Source organism: Pleurodeles waltl, chromosome 4_2, assembly GCF_031143425.1.
Source record: "Pleurodeles waltl isolate 20211129_DDA chromosome 4_2, aPleWal1.hap1.20221129, whole genome shotgun sequence".
NCBI lineage: Eukaryota > Metazoa > Chordata > Amphibia > Caudata > Salamandridae > Pleurodeles > Pleurodeles waltl.
This window is the reverse complement of record NC_090443.1, coordinates 1,049,097,297-1,049,114,591: the sequence shown is the minus strand read 5'-3', so window position 1 is coordinate 1,049,114,591 and position 17,295 is coordinate 1,049,097,297. Positions and strand designations below refer to the sequence as shown.

Below are 17,295 nucleotides of genomic sequence, written 5' to 3'. Positions count from 1 at the left end.
TTCCAGTCTGTCCAATGCTAGAGGTTAATTCCAGTGTGGTCTGAAGCGCATTCCCATCTAATCACTGCTGGAAGTGCATTTGAGTCTGGTGTGAAGCGCATTCCAGCCTGACCAATGCTAGACGTGCATTCCAATCTAACGCAAAGTGCATTCAAGTCTGACCACTGCTAACGTGCCTTCCAGTTGACGAATGCTAGAAGTGTATTCCAAACTAATGCAAACTGCATGCAAGTCAGACCATTGCTAGAAGTGCATTCCACTATTTCAATATGACCATTGCTAAAAGTGCATTCTAGTCTGAAGTGAAGTGCATTTCAATCTGACCAAGTTTAGAAGTGTATTCCCGTCCGACTACTGCTAGACGTGCATTCCAATATTCCAATCTGACCATTGCTAAAAGTGCATTCCATTCTGATGCAAAGTGCATTTAAGTCTGACCACTGCTAAAGTGCCTTCCAGTTGACTAATGCTAGCAGTCCATTCCAGTCTGATGTGAAGTGCATTTCAATCTGACCAATGCTAGAAGTGGATTGTACGACGAAACAACGACTTTAAAAACAACTACTGCCTTAATAACGAGGTCGGAACACCAACCTCGTTGCTACTACTAATGATTTTACCACAAATGCCTTAACAACAATATTTTGTTGTAAAGGTATTCCTGATAAAAGCATTAGTAATAGGCACCATTCACGCTACATCCCTCACCCCACCCCCCCCAACCCAACCCCAAAACCAAAAACGCCCCACCCCCCCAACCCCACCCCAAAACCTAAAACCCCCTGACCCCCCGACCCCCTCCACAAAACCAAAAATCCCCCACCCCCCAACCCCACCCCAAAACCTAAAACCCCCTAACCCCCACCCCCTCCCCAAAACCAAAAACGCCCCACCCCCCCAACCCCACCCCAAAACCTAAAACCCCCTGACCCCCCACCCCCTCCCCAAAACCAAAAACACCCCAACCCCCAACCCCACCCCAAAACCTAAAACTCCCTAACCCCCACCGCCTCCGTAAAAACCAAAAACGCCCCATCCCTCCAACCCCACCCCAAAACCCCCTGACCCCCCACCCCCTCCCCAAAACCCAAAACACCCCACCCCCCAACCCCACCCCAAAACCTAAAACCCCCTAACCCCCACCCCCTCCCCAAAACCAAAAACACCCCACCCCAAAACCAAAAAAACCCCACCCCCTCCCCAAAACCTAAACCCACCATTTACCTTCGCCAACTCCCTTCTTTGTACCTTAACTACGCATGTTCGTTGTTCAGAACATACTTAGTTAAGGCACAAAAAAACGGAGTCGTGGTTAAAAAAAGAGTTGCTGCGCTTTCGTTAACCACGACTTTCGTAAAAAAAAAGTCGTAAAAAAGGAAGTTTCCCCTAGAAGTGCATTCCACTATATTCCAATATGATCATTGCTAGAAGTCCATTCTGATCTTATGTGAAGTACATTCCAATATGACTAATCCTAGAAGTGCATTTAAATCTGACCAACGGTAGAAGCGCATTCCAGTCTGATGTGAAGTGCATTCCGATATATTTCTATGTCATCTTTGCAAGAAGTAGGCTCCATTGTGGCCAACTTTCCAGTCTGATATGAACTGCATTTTAATCTGACCAATGCTAGAAGTGCATTCCAGTCAGATGAGAAGTGCATTCCACTCTGACCAACCCTAGAAGTGCATTCTACTCTGTCCAACCATAGAAGTGCATTTCAGTCTGATGTGAAGTGCATTCCACTCTGACTAATCATAGAAGTGCATTTCAGTCTGATCTGAAGTGCATTGGAGTCTGACCAATCCTAGAAGTGCATTTCAGTCTGATGTGAAGTGCATTGGAGTCTGACCAGTCCTAGAAGTGCATTCCAGTCTTATGTGAAGGGCACTGAAATCTGATCAGTGCTAGAACTTCTCTCATCATAATCATCATACTTTACCCATTCTTGGGCAGGCTGACCCGCGTTGACCACTTGTCCACCAGCTGGTCGGCGTAACCCAACTGGTTATGATATTTTTCTCCTTATCCAGGATAACAGATGGTTCCTTGCTCATCAGCTTATCCGGAACGTACGTGAGCAGTCATCATCATCAATGTTCTTCTCTAGTGGACGGTGGTCGTCCAAGTAGGTGTCCGGCCCTTTACTGATGCTCCCTGGGCAGCGGAGAAGCCAAGGATCTGGGGAGTGGATGATGGACGATTGTTTCTTCCAGGCAACTTTCCAGGAGCTTTTTCTTTACAACGTCCAGCTTCAGAGGGGCTTGTTGCATCAAGCCCTGGAGACCCATAACTAAGTCCTTCAGGTGTGAAAAGATTTCTTGTTGGTTGGTTTTACATTAAAGTCTGGTGGTGTCCTAGATTTGTGGATGAAGTTGAGAGAGATCAGTTGGGTACTCAAGGGATGCGGTATTGACTCAGATTCACCTCTGGAGAAGATTCATACCTTTCTAACAAATGCCCTGATACTTCTAAGATTGACCTCAGACTGTCTAGTAGCTGGTTTGTTCCAGTGTCCTGCAGCCTGCAGGAGGATTCATGCGAAGCAAGAAGGTGGACTCACCTAATGTGCAGCCTTGTGACAATAACACACACTCCAATAAAGGCTTCTTATCCAAGTGGAGTTTCCCAGCCTGAGGCTTCACTCCGCTGTTTGAGGCACTCACTGAGGATCTGTGAATCCTGAGGCATAGCTCTGCTGTCTGAGGCATGGGCTGAAGGATCTGTATCTCCTGGGGCATAGCACTGCTGTCTGAGACACAAGTCTGAAGGATCTGTACAGCCTGAAGCATAGCTCCGCTGTCTGAGGCACAGGCCACAAATAACTGTACATCCTGAGGCATAGCGCTGCTGTCTGAGGCTTGGGATGGAGGATCTGTACCTCCTGGGGCATAGCTCTGCTGTCAGAGACAGGAGCCGAAGGACCTGTACATCCTGAGGCATAGCTCTACTGTCTGAGGCATGAGCTGAAGGATCTGTATCTCCTGGGGCATAGCTCTGCTGTCTGAGCCACAGGCCTCGAGTAACTGTTCATTCTGAGGCATAGCTCTGCTGTCGGAGGCATGGGCTGGACGATCTGCTCCCCCTGAGGCATAACTCTGAACAAGGGCGATTAGTAATCCATGAAGGACAGCTCTGCTTTCTAAATCCACGCCCTTCATATGCTGAACCAGGGGAGATTACTGCCACCAGAGATGTAGGTCTGCTGTCTGCATCCTGACCTAATACGTTTAGTGTAAATTGATCGATAGCTCTGCTGTTTACATCCTGAACCAGAGATATGAGTGTAATCTGAGGGACAGCTGCCTGAGATGGTGCAGAGATTTCGATGACTCACTTTTCAAACTCGAAGAGCGGGAACCGGATGCTGTTCTTGATGAAGATGGTGAAGTTTTCAGCTTCCACCATGATAGGCCTGGAAGAGAAGACATGGGAGAGCAGGAGTTAGAGCTGGGAGAGCAGTACTGTGATCTCAGATCATGGAAGGGAAGGGGCAGGAGTGTGCCCACCTTCATCAGCCGTTCAGTCTTTTTTACCCCTATGGACCAAGCAACCCAAACGTTTTAGACCCATGACCCAGTTTTTAGCACAACAAACGTTTTTTGACCCATCTAGCTTTAATGGATGAGGCTTGAGAATTTGTAATGTAAATAAAGCATTGTGTGGTTTCACACTGTCATTAATAGGCAGCACATTTTCTATTGATATGGCCACAACATTTGCACAGACATATAGGGCCTGATTACGAGGCTGGCGGTCGAAGTGGCAGTCAAGACCGTTGCTTTTGTGGCGGTCCAACCACCACATTAAGACCCTGGCACTCAGACCGCTGTGATCCGTGATCCCGATGGCCTGGCAGTGGCAGAGATCGTAATCCACCAGGGCAGCGCTGCCCTGCAAATTATGACCTTGTTCTCCGCCGGCCTTTTCATGGCGGTAACACAGGTGCAGGCTGCCACAGGGGGGCCCCCTCGCCCAGCACCATCGCAATGTTCACTGTCACCTAAATATTGTTGGACATAATATTGCTTTCCCATTATTGTACTATTTGTTTGTTACAATATTAATTGTAGTTTTTATTATTATTGCTAGTATGATTGTTATTATCAGTAATTTATAATGTTGGTGTGGGTTGCTGGGTTTGTAGAGGAACATGGTGGGAAATAAATTAAGTTATAATTAATTTACTTTTATTGTTCATTTTGTAATGTATATTTATTTATTAATATTTACATAACTTGTTTTATTGCTACATAGTTATGTTATGTATGTAAGATTATATTTTATTTTTAAAGTATATTTCAATGTTTACGTTTTTGGTATTTGTTTTACTAGTGGTTAGTTCCGTTTGTAGGAGAAACAGGTTTGAAAGTTTATTTAAATTAAATATTTTGACCTTAATATTAATTCATTTTTTAATTTTTAATTATGTAATTGATAATCAATGTATTTTAAATGATTGCTATTTAATTTTTTTGTATGTTTATATTTTGTAGTTTTTAAAAATAGTAGAGTAATTGATACTTCAGTAGTGACTTGTTTGTTTTTAGGGTTATAGGGTAGGAAGTTATCAGATTGTAAATTTGTACCTAATTTGTAATCATATTAAATATATTAATTGTAACTGAATATGTTTTTATGTAGGTGACATTTTCTGATTTATGAATTTTCAATAATTTACTGTTAAGTGTATTTAATATTAATTTATTTGAAATGTATTTGTAAAATACTGTATTTAAGAGTTATATTTGTATTTATTTTCAATAATATGTAAATATTACAATAATTAAGTTCTTATGAAGTTAACATTTTTAGGTGTTGACTTTTTTTAGGTTATTATTTTCTTTGTTTAGGTTGAGGAGTGAGTTATATTTCAGTTGTCTTAATGTTTTTGAGGTTTAATCTTTATTGCATACTAATTATTTGAAAACATGTACTATATATATTTTGTATTTGAAATTGCGATATAGTAATTATCTATTTTTTTCTGAAATTAGGTGGCATAATGTTATTTTTATCTTCTTCAAAGTCCAACATTTTCCCTACCTGTGTGTGGATTGGACTAGATGTAGTACATTTAACAACTTCTGTGTCCAGCCCTTTTTGTTACTGTAGCTTAGACTAAAGTAGTTATAGTAAAACTAACCTCTCCAAAATCCAACACTTTCCCTACTGTTGGTTAGAATGGAGTGGGAATAGCAAATGTAACCCCACCGAAGGCCAACACTTTCCCTCCTTTTTAAAGGTAGAGTAGGAATAGGAAAGTGAAATATTTCAAAGTACATACTTTGTGTAATGTTTGTAAATGATAATTGATGATCGAGGGGGCACCTGCCTCATGGAGCACACCTGGTCATCCTGAGGTTACAACCACTACAGTTAGAGAACACCTGGCCACTGGAAGAGCCCAGTACTGAGATCATGGTTGAAGTAGCACCCCAGATCACTAGGTAGAGACAAGCTCTAGAGATGCACCCTTAGGAGGACAGACAAGGTACTCTCTGCACAGAGACACTCACGCGCCAATGGTGTCAATCTCAGTGGGACACCAGCCCTGAATCTCACAAGTCCGGAATTTGGGGCTGAAGTTCACACAACGGCCAGTCAGGTACCCTGTGGAAAGACAAGAGCAAAGTCAGGAGTCACATGAAGGGGAGACACAGGCAGGGGTTAGATATGACACAGACAGGGGAGATGTCGCCTGGATTAAACAGGAGATAGACAGGAGGGGAGGAATGAGCTCAAACACGATACAAACAAGGGAAACGGAGCCTGAGGTTGAACAGAAGGTAAAGGATGTAGGCTCATCCTGAGATCAAACAGGACACAGATAAGAGAACACAGCCAGAGGGTAAACAGCAAACAAAGGAAAGGCACAGCCTGAGATTAAAAAGGACACAGGTGAGTGGCACACAGCCTGAGATTAGACAGGACACAGATAAGAGAACACAGCCTGGTGATAAACAGGACACAAAGGAAAGACACAGCCAGAGATTAAACAGGACACAGTGTCACAGCCTGAGAGTAAACAGGACACACGTGAGAGGTACACAGCCTGAGAGTAAACAGGACACAGGGATGGGAGAATGAAAAAATAAAGAATGGCCAAGGAAGACAAGCTTGAATGGGGATAGATAGCAGTGAATGGAGATGGAGGGGAAGAGATACAGGCAGGAGGAGATAGAGATGCAGAAGAGGAGAAGAGACAGACAAGGGCAGCTAGAGATGGAAAAGAGACAGGCAAGGGCAGCTAGAGACGGAGAAGAGACAGACAAGGGCAGCTAGAGACGGAGAAGAGACAGACAAGGGAAGCTAGAGACGGAGAAGAGACAGACAAGGGAAGCTGGAGACGGAGAAGAGACGGGCAAGGGCAGCTGGAGACGCAGAAGAGGCAGGCAAGGGCACCTAGAGATGGAGAAGAGACAGGCAAGGGCAGATGGAGAAGAGACAGGCAAGGGCAGCTAGAGACGGAGAAGAGACAGGCAAGGGCAGCTAGAGACGGAAAAGAGACAGACAAGGGCAGCTAGAGACGGAGAAGAGACAGGCAAGGGCAGCTAGAGATGGAAAAGAGACAGGCAAGGGCAGCTTGAGAGGAAGAAGAGACAGACAAGGGCAGCTAGAGACGGAGAAGAGACAGACAAGGGCAGCTGGAGACGGAGAAGAGACAGGCAAGGGCAGCTAGAGACGGAGAAGAGACAGGCAAGGGCAGCTAGAGACGGAGAAGACACAGGCAAGGGCAGCTAGAGATGGAGAAGAGACAGACAAGGGCAGCTGGAGATGCAGAAGAGACAGGCAAGGGCAGCTGGAGACGGAGAAGAGACAGACAAGGGCAGCTGGAGACGGAGAAGAGACAGACAAGGGCAGCTGGAGACGGAGAAGAGACAGGCAAGTGCAGCTGGAGATGGAGAAGAGACAGGCAAGGGCAGCTGGAGATGGAGAAGAGACAGGCAAGGGCAGCTAGAGATGGAGAAGAAGGGAAGAGACAGACAAGGGGAGCTAGAGTTGGAGAAGAGACAGGCAAGGGCAGCGAGAGATGGAGAAGAAGGGAAGAGACAGACAAGGGGAGCTAGAGATGGAAAAGAGACAGGCAAGGGCAGCTAAAGATGGAAAAGAAGGGAAGAGACAGACAAGGGGAGCTAAAGATGGAGAAGAGACAGGCAAGGGCAGCTAGAGATGGAGAAGAAGGGAAGAGACAGACAAGGGGAGCTAGAGATGGAGAAGAGACAGGCAAGGGTAGCTAGAGACGGAGAAGAGACAGACAAGGGCAGCTAGAGACGGAGAAGAGACAGACAAGGGCAGCTAGAGACGGAGAAGAGACAGACAAGGGCAGCTAGAGACGGAGAAGAGACAGACAAGGGCAGCTGGAGACGGAGAAGAGACAGACAAGGGCAGCTGGAGATGGAGAAGAGACAGACAAGGGCAGCTGGAGATGGAGAAGAGACAGGCAAGGGCAGCTGGAGATAGAGAAGAGACAGGCAAGGGCAGCTGGAGATGGAAAAGAGACAGACAAGGGCACCTAGAGATGGAGAAGAGACTGACAATGGCAGCTAGAGATGGAGTAGAGACAGACTAGGGCAGCTAGAGATGGAGAAGAGACAGACAAGGGCAGCTAGAGATGCAGAAGAGACAGACAAGGGCAGCTAGAGATGGAGAAGAAGAGAAGAGACAGGCAAGGGCAGCTAGAGATGGACAAGAGACACACAAGGGCAGCTAGAGATGGAGAAAAGACAGACAAGGGCAGCTAGAGATGGAGAAGAGACAGGCAAGGGCACCTAGAGATGGAGAAGAGACAGGCAAGGGCAGCTAGAGATGGAGAAGAGACAGACTAGGGCAGCTAGAGATGGAGAAGGGACAGACAAGGGCAGCTAAAGATGGAGAAGAGACAGGCAAGGGCAGCTACAGATGGAGAAGAGACAGACAAGGGCAGCTAGAGATGGAGAAGAGACAGGTAAGGGCAGCTTGAGATGGTGAAGAAGAGAAGAGACAGGCAAGAGCAGCTGGAGATGGAGAAGAGACAGACAAGGGCAGCTAGAGATGGAGAAGAGACAGACAAGGGCAGCTAGAGATGGAGAAGAAGAGAAGAGACAGACAAGGGCAGCTAGAGATGGAGAAGAGACAGGCAAGGGCAGCTAGAGATGGAGAAGAGACAGACTAGGGCAGCTAGAGATGGAGAAGAGACAGACAAGGGTAGCTAGAGATGGAGAAGAGACAGGCAGGGCAGCTAGAGATGGAGGAGAAGAGAAGAGACAGGCAAGGGCAGCTAGAGATGGAGAAGAGACAGACAGGGGCAGCTAGAGATGCAGAAGAGAAAGGCAAGGGCAGCTAGAGACGGAGAAGAGACAGACAAGAGCAGCTAGAGATGGAGAAGAGACAGATAAGGGCAGCTAGAGATGGAGAAGAGACAGACAAGGGCAGCTAGAGATGGAGGAGAAGAGAAGAGACAGGCAAGGGCAGCTAGAGACGGAGAAGAGACAGACAAGGGCAGCTAGAGATGGAGAAGAGACAGACAAGGGCAGCTAGAGATGCAGAAGAGAGGCAAGGGCAGCTAGAGACGGAGAAGAGACAGACAAGGGCAGCTAGAGATGAAGAAGAGACAGGCAAGGGCAGCTAGAGATGGAGAAGAGACAGGCAACGGCAGCTAGAGACGGAGAAGAGACAGGCAAGGGCAGCTAGAGATGGAGAAGAGACAGACAAGGGCAGCTAGAGATGGAGAAGAAGAGAAGAGACAGGCAAGGTCAGCTAGAGATGGAGAAGAGACAGACAAGGGCAGCTAGAGCTGCAGAAGAGACATGTAAGGGTAGCTAGAGACGGAGAAGAGACAGACAAGGGCAGCTAGAGATGGAGAAGAGACAGACAAGAGCAGCTAGAGATGGAAAAGAGACAGACAAGGGCAGCTGGAGATAGAGAAGAGACAGGCAAGGGCAGCTAGAGACAGAGAAGAGACAGACAAGGGCAGCTAGAGATGCAGAAGAGACAGGCAAGGGCAGCTAGAGACGGAGAAGAGACAGACAACGGCAGCTAGAGACGGAGAAGAGACAGGCAAGGGCAGCTAGAGATGGAGAAGAGACAGGCAAGGGCAGCTAGAGATGGAGAAGAAGAGAAGAGACAGGCAAGGGCAGCTAGAGATGGAGAAGAGACAGGCAAGGGCAGCTAGAGATGAAGAAGAAGAGAAGAGACAGGCAAGAGCAGCTAGAGATGGAGAAGAGACAGGCAAGAGCAACTAGGGATGGAGAAGAGACAGGCAAGGGCAGCTAGAGATGGAGAAGAGACAGGCAAGGGCAGCTAGAGATGGAGAAGAGACAGGCAAGGGCAGCTAGAGATGGAGAAGAGACAGACAAGGGCAGCTGGAGATGAAGAAGAGACAGACAAGGGCAGCTGGAGATGGAGAAGAGACAGACAAGGGCAGCTTGAGATGGAGAAGAGACAGGCAAGGGCAGCTAGAGATAGAGAAGAGACAGACAAGGGCAGCTAGAGATGGAGAAGAGACAGACAAGAGCAGCTAGGGATGGAGAAGAGACAGACAAGGGCAGCTAGAGATGGAGAAGAGACAGGCAAGGGCAGCTAGAGATGGAGAAGAGACAGGCAAGGGCAGCTAGAGATGGAGAAGAGACAGACAAGGGCAGCTTGAGATGGAGAAGAGACAGGCAAGAGCAGCTAGAGATGGAGAAGAGACAGACAAGGGCAGCTTGAGATGGAGAAGAGACAGACAAGGGCAGCTAGAGATGGAGAAGAGACAGGCAAGAGCAGCTAGAGATGGAGAAGAGACAGGCAAGAGCAGCTAGAGATGGAGAAGAGAAGAGACAGGCAAGGGCAGCTAGAGATGCAGAAGAGACAGACAGGGGCAGCTAGAGATGCAGAAGAGAAAGGCAAGGGCAGCTAGAGACGGAGAAGAGACAGACAAGAGCAGCTAGAGATGGAGAAGAGACAGACAAGGGCAGCTAGAGATGGAGAAGAGACAGACAAGGGCAGCTAGAGATGGAGGAGAAGAGAAGAGAGAGGCAAGGGGAGCTAGAGATGGAGAAGAGACAGACAAGGGCAGCTAGAGACGCAGAAGAGACAGGCAAGGGCAGCTAGAGACGGAGAAGAGACAGACAAGGGCAGCTAGAGATGGAGAAGAGACAGGCAAGGGCAGCTAGAGATGAAGAAGAGACAGACAAGGGCAGCTTGAGATGGAGAAGAGACAGACAAGGGCAGCTAGAGATGGAGAAGAGACAGGCAAGAGCAGCTAGAGATGGAGAAGAGACAGGCAAGAGCAGCTAGAGATGGAGAAGAGACAGACAAGGGCAGCTAGAGATGGAGAAGAGACAGACAAGGGCAGCTAGAGATGGAGGAGAAGAGAAGAGAGAGGCAAGGGGAGCTAGAGATGGAGAAGAGACAGACAAGGGCAGCTAGAGACGCAGAAGAGACAGGCAAGGGCAGCTAGAGATGAAGAAGAGACAGGCAAGGGCAGCTAGAGATGGAGAAGAGACAGGCAAGGGCAGCTAGAGATGAAGAAGAGACAGACAAGGGCAGCTAGAGATGGAGAAGAGACAGACAAGGGCAGCTTGAGATGGAGAAGAGACAGGCAAGGGCAGCTTGAGATGGAGAAGAGACAGACAAGGGCAGCTAGAGATGGAGAAGAGACAGGCAAGAGCAGCTAGAGATGGAGAAGAGACAGGCAAGAGCAGCTTGAGATGGAGAAGAGACAGACAAGGGCAGCTAGAGATGGAGAAGAGACAGGCAAGAGCAGCTAGAGATGGAGAAGAGACAGACAAGGGCAGCTAGAGATGGAGGAGAAGAGAAGAGAGAGGCAAGGGGAGCTAGAGATGGAGAAGAGACAGACAAGGGCAGCTAGAGACGCAGAAGAGACAGGCAAGGGCAGCTAGAGACGGAGAAGAGACAGACAAGGGCAGCTAGAGATGGAGAAGAGACAGGCAAGGGCAGCTAGAGATGAAGAAGAGACAGACAAGGGCAGCTTGAGATGGAGAAGAGACAGACAAGGGCAGCTAGAGATGGAGAAGAGACAGGCAAGAGCAGCTAGAGATGGAGAAGAGACAGGCAAGAGCAGCTAGAGATGGAGAAGAGACAGACAAGGGCAGCTAGAGATGGAGAAGAGACAGACAAGGGCAGCTAGAGATGGAGGAGAAGAGAAGAGAGAGGCAAGGGGAGCTAGAGACGGAGAAGAGACAGACAAGGGCAGCTAGAGACGCAGAAGAGACAGGCAAGGGCAGCTAGAGATGAAGAAGAGACAGGCAAGGGCAGCTAGAGATGAAGAAGAGACAGACAAGGGCAGCTAGAGATGGAGAAGAGACAGACAAGGGCAGCTTGAGATGGAGAAGAGACAGGCAAGGGCAGCTTGAGATGGAGAAGAGACAGACAAGGGCAGCTAGAGATGGAGAAGAGACAGGCAAGAGCAGCTAGAGATGGAGAAGAGACAGGCAAGAGCAGCTAGAGATGGAGAAGAGACAGGCAAGAGCAGCTAGAGATGGAGAAGAGACAGACAAGGGCAGCTAGAGATGGAGAAGAGACAGACAAGGGCAGCTAGAGATGGAGAAGAGACAGACAAGGGCAGCTGGAGAGGAAGAAGAGACAGACAAGGGCAGCTGGAGACGCAGAAGAGACAGAAAAGGGCAGCTAGAGACGGAGAAGAGACAGACAAGGGCAGCTGGAGACGGAGAAGAGACAGACAAGGGCAGCTGGAGACGGAGAAGTGACAGGCAAGGGCAGCTGGAGACGGAGAAGAGACAGGCAAGGGCAGCTAGAGACGGAGAAGAGACAGGCAAGGGCAGCTAGAGACGGAGAAGAGACAGGCAAGGGCAGCTAGAGATGGAGAAGAGACAGGCAAGGGCAGCTGGAGATGGAGAAGAGACAGGCAAGGGCAGCTAGAGATGGAGAAGAGACAGGCAAGAGCAGCTAGGGATGAGGAAGAGACAGGCAAGAGCAGCTAGGGATGGAGAAGTAGAGAAGAGACAGGCAAGGGCAGCTAGAGATGGAGAAGAAGGGAAGAGACAGACAAGGGGAGCTAGAGATGGAGAAGAGACAGGCAAGGGCAGCTAAAGATGGAGAAGAAGGGAAGAGACAGATAAGGGGAGCTAGAGATGGAGAAGAGACAGCCAAGGGCAGCTAGAGATGAGAAGAGACAGACATGAGGAGCCAGAGATGGAGAAGAGACAGTCAAGGGCAGGTAGAGATGGAGAAGAGACAGACTAGGGCAGCTAGAGAGGAGGAAGAGACAGACAAGAGCAGCTAGGGATGAGGAAGAGACAGGCAAGGGCAGCTAGGGATGGAGAAGTAGAGAAGAGACAGACAAGGGCAGCTAGAGATGGAGAAGAAGAGAAGAGACAGACAAGGGCAGCTAGAGATGGAGAAGAGACAGGAAAGGGCAGCTAGAGATGGAGAAGAGACAGACAAGAGCAGCTAGAGATGGAGAAGAGACAGACAAGGGCAGCTTGAGAGGAAGAATAGACAGACAAGGGCAGCTAGAGATGCAGAAGAGACAGACAAGGGCAGCTAGAGAGGAAGAAGAGACAGACAAGAGCAGCTAGGGATGAGGAAGAGACAGGCAAGGGCAGCTAGAGATGGAGAAGAGACAGGCAAGGGCAGCTAAAGATGGAGAAGAAGGGAAGAGACAGATAAGGGGAGCTAGAGATGGAGAAGAGACAGCCAAGGGCAGCTAGAGATGAGAAGAGACAGACATGAGGAGCCAGAGATGGAGAAGAGACAGTCAAGGGCAGGTAGAGATGGACAAGAGACAGACTAGGGCAGCTAGAGAGGAGGAAGAGACAGACAAGAGCAGCTAGGGATGAGGAAGAGACAGGCAAGGGCAGCTAGGGATGGAGAAGTAGAGAAGAGACAGACAAGGGCAGCTAGAGATGGAGAAGAAGAGAAGAGACAGACAAGGGCAGCTAGAGATGGAGAAGAGACAGGAAAGGGCAGCTAGAGATGGAGAAGAGACAGGCAAGAGCAGCTAGAGATGGAGAAGAGACAGACAAGAGCAGCTAGAGATGGAGAAGAGACAGACAAGGGCAGCTTGAGAGGAAGAATAGACAGACAAGGGCAGCTAGAGATGCAGAAGAGACAGACAAGGGAAGCTAGAGAGGAAGAAGAGACAGACAAGAGCAGCTAGGGATGAGGAAGAGACAGGCAAGGGCAGCTAGAGATGGAGAAGAGACAGACAAGGACAGCTAAAGATGGAGAAGAGACAGACAAAGCCAGCTAGAGATGCAGAAGAGACAGACAAGAGCAGCTAGGGATGGAGAAGAGACAGACAAGATCAGCTAGAGATGGAGAAGAGACAGACAAGGGCAGCTAGAGACGGAGAAGAGACAGGCAAGGGCAGCTAGAGATGGAGAAGAGACAGGCAAGGGCAGCTAGAGACGGAGAAGAGACAGGCAAGGGCAGCTAGAGATGGAGAAGAGACAGGCAAGAGCAGCTAGGGATGGAGAAGAAGAGAAGAGACAGACAAGGGCAGCTAGAGATGGAGAAGAGACAGAGAAGGGCAGCTAGAGATGTAGAAGAGACAGACAAGGGCAGCTAGAGATGGAGAAGAGACAGGCAAGGGCAGCTAAAGATGGAGAAGAAGGGAAGAGACAGATAAGGGGAGCTAGAGATGGAGAAGAGACAGCCAAGGGCAGCTAGAGATGAGAAGAGACAGACATGAGGAGCCAGAGATGGAGAAGAGACAGTCAAGGGCAGGTAGAGATGGACAAGAGACAGACTAGGGCAGCTAGAGAGGAGGAAGAGACAGACAAGAGCAGCTAGGGATGAGGAAGAGACAGGCAAGGGCAGCTAGGGATGGAGAAGTAGAGAAGAGACAGACAAGGGCAGCTAGAGATGGAGAAGAAGAGAAGAGACAGACAAGGGCAGCTAGAGATGGAGAAGAGACAGGAAAGGGCAGCTAGAGATGGAGAAGAGACAGGCAAGAGCAGCTAGAGATGGAGAAGAGACAGACAAGAGCAGCTAGAGATGGAGAAGAGACAGACAAGGGCAGCTTGAGAGGAAGAATAGACAGACAAGGGCAGCTAGAGATGCAGAAGAGACAGACAAGGGAAGCTAGAGATGAAGAAGAGACAGACAAGAGCAGCTAGGGATGAGGAAGAGACAGGCAAGGGCAGCTAGAGATGGAGAAGAGACAGACAAGGACAGCTAAAGATGGAGAAGAGACAGACAAAGCCAGCTAGAGATGCAGAAGAGACAGACAAGAGCAGCTAGGGATGGAGAAGAGACAGACAAGATCAGCTAGAGATGGAGAAGAGACAGACAAGGGCAGCTAGAGACGGAGAAGAGACAGGCAAGGGCAGCTAGAGATGGAGAAGAGACAGGCAAGGGCAGCTAGAGACGGAGAAGAGACAGGCAAGGGCAGCTAGAGATGGAGAAGAGACAGGCAAGAGCAGCTAGGGATGGAGAAGAAGAGAAGAGACAGACAAGGGCAGCTAGAGATGGAGAAGAGACAGAGAAGGGCAGCTAGAGATGTAGAAGAGACAGACAAGGGCAGCTAGAGATGGACGTCTGGCGAAGGAAGAGACTGAGGCCCAGATTTAAGAATGGTGGTCCTGCACCCGGTGCAGCGCCACTTTTCTTGCGCCCTTTAGCGCCCCCCTAACTGCACCATGTGTGCGCCATAGGTAAGATACAGCACACCATGTTGGTAGTTAGAAAAGTAGCGTCATCGTTGTTGACACTAGTTCGGAGCTTTGCAGTATCAGCATCACAAATTTTGATGTTAATCCTGCAGAGCCCTTTGAGGCCCATTGTATGTATCTGAGCAGGCGTTAAAAGTGGTAAAATAAATGAGACAAAGAAATCTCTTAGATTTGTTTGCACCATTTTTTCAGCCCCTTGACAGGGGAACGCCCCCTTAGCATACATTATACTTGGCGCAGGTATAATGTAGCGCAATGGGTTACAAAGTGGTGCAATGTATGCATTGCACCACTTTGTAAATATGGCGCGGGGGAAAGGCCACCTTAGCGTCAAAAAAATTACGCTAAGGCAGCGCTAAAGTGGTGCTAGGCCCTCTTAAATCAGGGCCTGAGTGTTAGAAGGAGGAGCCAAGAGGCTCTGACGGTCACCGGCCCTCACCGTTTCCTGTTGTCCCAGATGAAAAGCTCTTGCATTTCTCATCGCTGGTGCAGGCGTACTTCACCTCAGTCTGCAAGGAAAAGAACAGTTATTGAAAGAGAAGCTGAACCAGGTCCTGGCAGCTGAAGACCAGGAGACTCCAGAAAGAGGGACAGTGGATGTGTCCATGTGGAAGATCGGAGATGTGTAGCTGAGTCTTTACCGCCAACTCACCATGGTACCTGGTGGGAAGCCCCCGACACAGTGGTGCCTACTGGTTACCGCCAACACAGCATCGTTACTGCACCTCTAGAAGATGCTGAGCAACCAACTCTGAGAGGTACACCTGGTCCCCAAGAAATGAAATCCCCTGCACCTCCCATATGAAGAGAATGTGTGAGAGGTATCCAGAAGCGGTGAGTGTGGGCCCCATCTGGGGTACCTTCCCAGCTGGGCTTCTAGGCACACATATAATCCCAGAACTCTCTGGAGACACGTCACTATTGCCCTGGGAAACTAACAACACCCCTTAGAGGTGGAGTCACCCCTGCTGCGATCAGTTCCTTTTGAGCCTTCGAGGCGCTCGCCACACGCTGTTCATTTGTAGCCTTACCTCTGCGCTGCCTGGTTTTACTCCTGTCTCTTGCCCCCCTCAGCCCTCACTTACCTCAGGACAGAAGCCTTGCACCTGGTTTTCCGTCATGATCATCTTTGTGATTATCACGAACACGGAGGAGCCCTGTTGGGAGAGAGGAAGACACATGATGAGGAGGAGTTCGGAGAAGTGTTGGATGAGACAGGGGGGAAAGCAGAGGAGCAAATACAATCAAGAAAGAGTCAGGGAGACTGGACTGGATGATAAACGTCAAGGGAGAGACAGAGTGTCAGGGGTCGATGAACAAAAGTCAAGGGAGAGACACGGAGTCAGTGATAAATCATCAAAAGTCAAAGGAGAGACATGGACTCGAGTTGATGAACAAAAGTCAAAGGAGAGACATGGAGTCAGGGGTCAATGAACAAAAGTCAAGGGAGACACGTGGAGTCAGGGGTTGATGAACAAAAGTCAAAGGAGAGACATGGAGTCTGCAATAAATCATCAAAAATCAAATGAGAAACACGGACCTGAGGTGATGAACAAAAGTCAAAGGAGAGACATGGAGTCTGCAATAAATCATCAAAAATTAAATGAGAGACATGGACCTGAGGTGATTAACAAAAGTCAAAGGAGAGACATGAAGTCAGGGGTTGATGCACAAATGTCAAGGGAGAGACATGAAGTCTGCAATAAATCATCAAAACTCAAAGGAGAGACATGGAGTCAGGGGTCACAGATAAAAGTCAAGGGAGAGACATGGAGTCAGCAGTAAATCATCAAATGTCAGGGAGAGACATGGAGTCGGGGTTGATGTATGAAAGTATAGGGAGAGACAGGGGATTGGGAGTGGATGAATAAAAGTGAGTGAATTATGGGAAAGAAAGGGTGAAATCTGAGGAGGAATCACAGCCCACAGGTGGTGGAGGAGAAGATACATGGAGACGGAAGAAGAGATGGAAGAAAAAAAAGGACTTAAATTATTACTATTCAATACTGTTGACATAATCCAAAGCAGATGTAGGGCAGGCCCTGTGGTCCAGGCTGTGGACTGTTACAATCTCATTAAATCAGAGACTGACTGTGCATGACAGGAGCCAGTGAGCACTGATATTGACTACAAGCTACATGTGCATAGAAGCATTGCTTTCTTTTAATGAATCTATTATTGAACTCAGCAGTCACCCTCACTGCTGGCTTATCCTTGCTGCTTCAGATACGACACATTTAAACAGGCACATGGAGCTTTTTCTTGTCTGCTTGTGACACATTTATCCTTACTATGTCTGCTCTGGATGTAGCCCTGCATTTTCAGCTTTCTTGTTCTTGATGTGGCCTCCAGAACTGGACCCAGCTTCAGGCACGGACTTTAGAACTGGACCCAGCTTCAGGCACGGACTTTAGAACTGGACCCAGCTTCAGGCACGGACTCTAGAACTGGACCCAGCTTCAGGCACGGACTCTAGAACTGGACCCAGCTTCAGGCACGGACTTTAGAACTGGACCTAGCATTCCAGATGTGTCCTTTAGAACAAAGCACAGCCGGTCACAGGTGGCCTCCAAAATCGCACACAATGCTCCAGATGTGCCCTCCAGAACAAAACACAACATCCCAGGGTGGCTGCCTGAACTGGACACAATACTCCAGATGTGGGCTCCAGAAC

At 48.7% G+C, this 17,295-nt stretch overlaps 1 protein-coding gene across 1 annotated transcript in view; it reads right to left on the bottom strand.

Moving 5' to 3' along the window:
* Positions 1–17,295, bottom strand: part of P2RX3 (purinergic receptor P2X 3) — a 245,389-nt gene that overhangs the window by 67,375 nt on the left and 160,719 nt on the right. Inside the window, exons 3-6 of the mRNA XM_069233041.1 lie at positions 15,707–15,778; positions 15,061–15,130; positions 5,520–5,613; positions 3,338–3,415 (exon numbers count right to left, since the gene is read on the bottom strand). Of these exons, the coding sequence (XP_069089142.1) occupies positions 3,338–3,415; positions 5,520–5,613; positions 15,061–15,130; positions 15,707–15,778 (314 nt within the window). The remainder of the gene's footprint in view (positions 1–3,337; positions 3,416–5,519; positions 5,614–15,060; positions 15,131–15,706; positions 15,779–17,295) is intronic.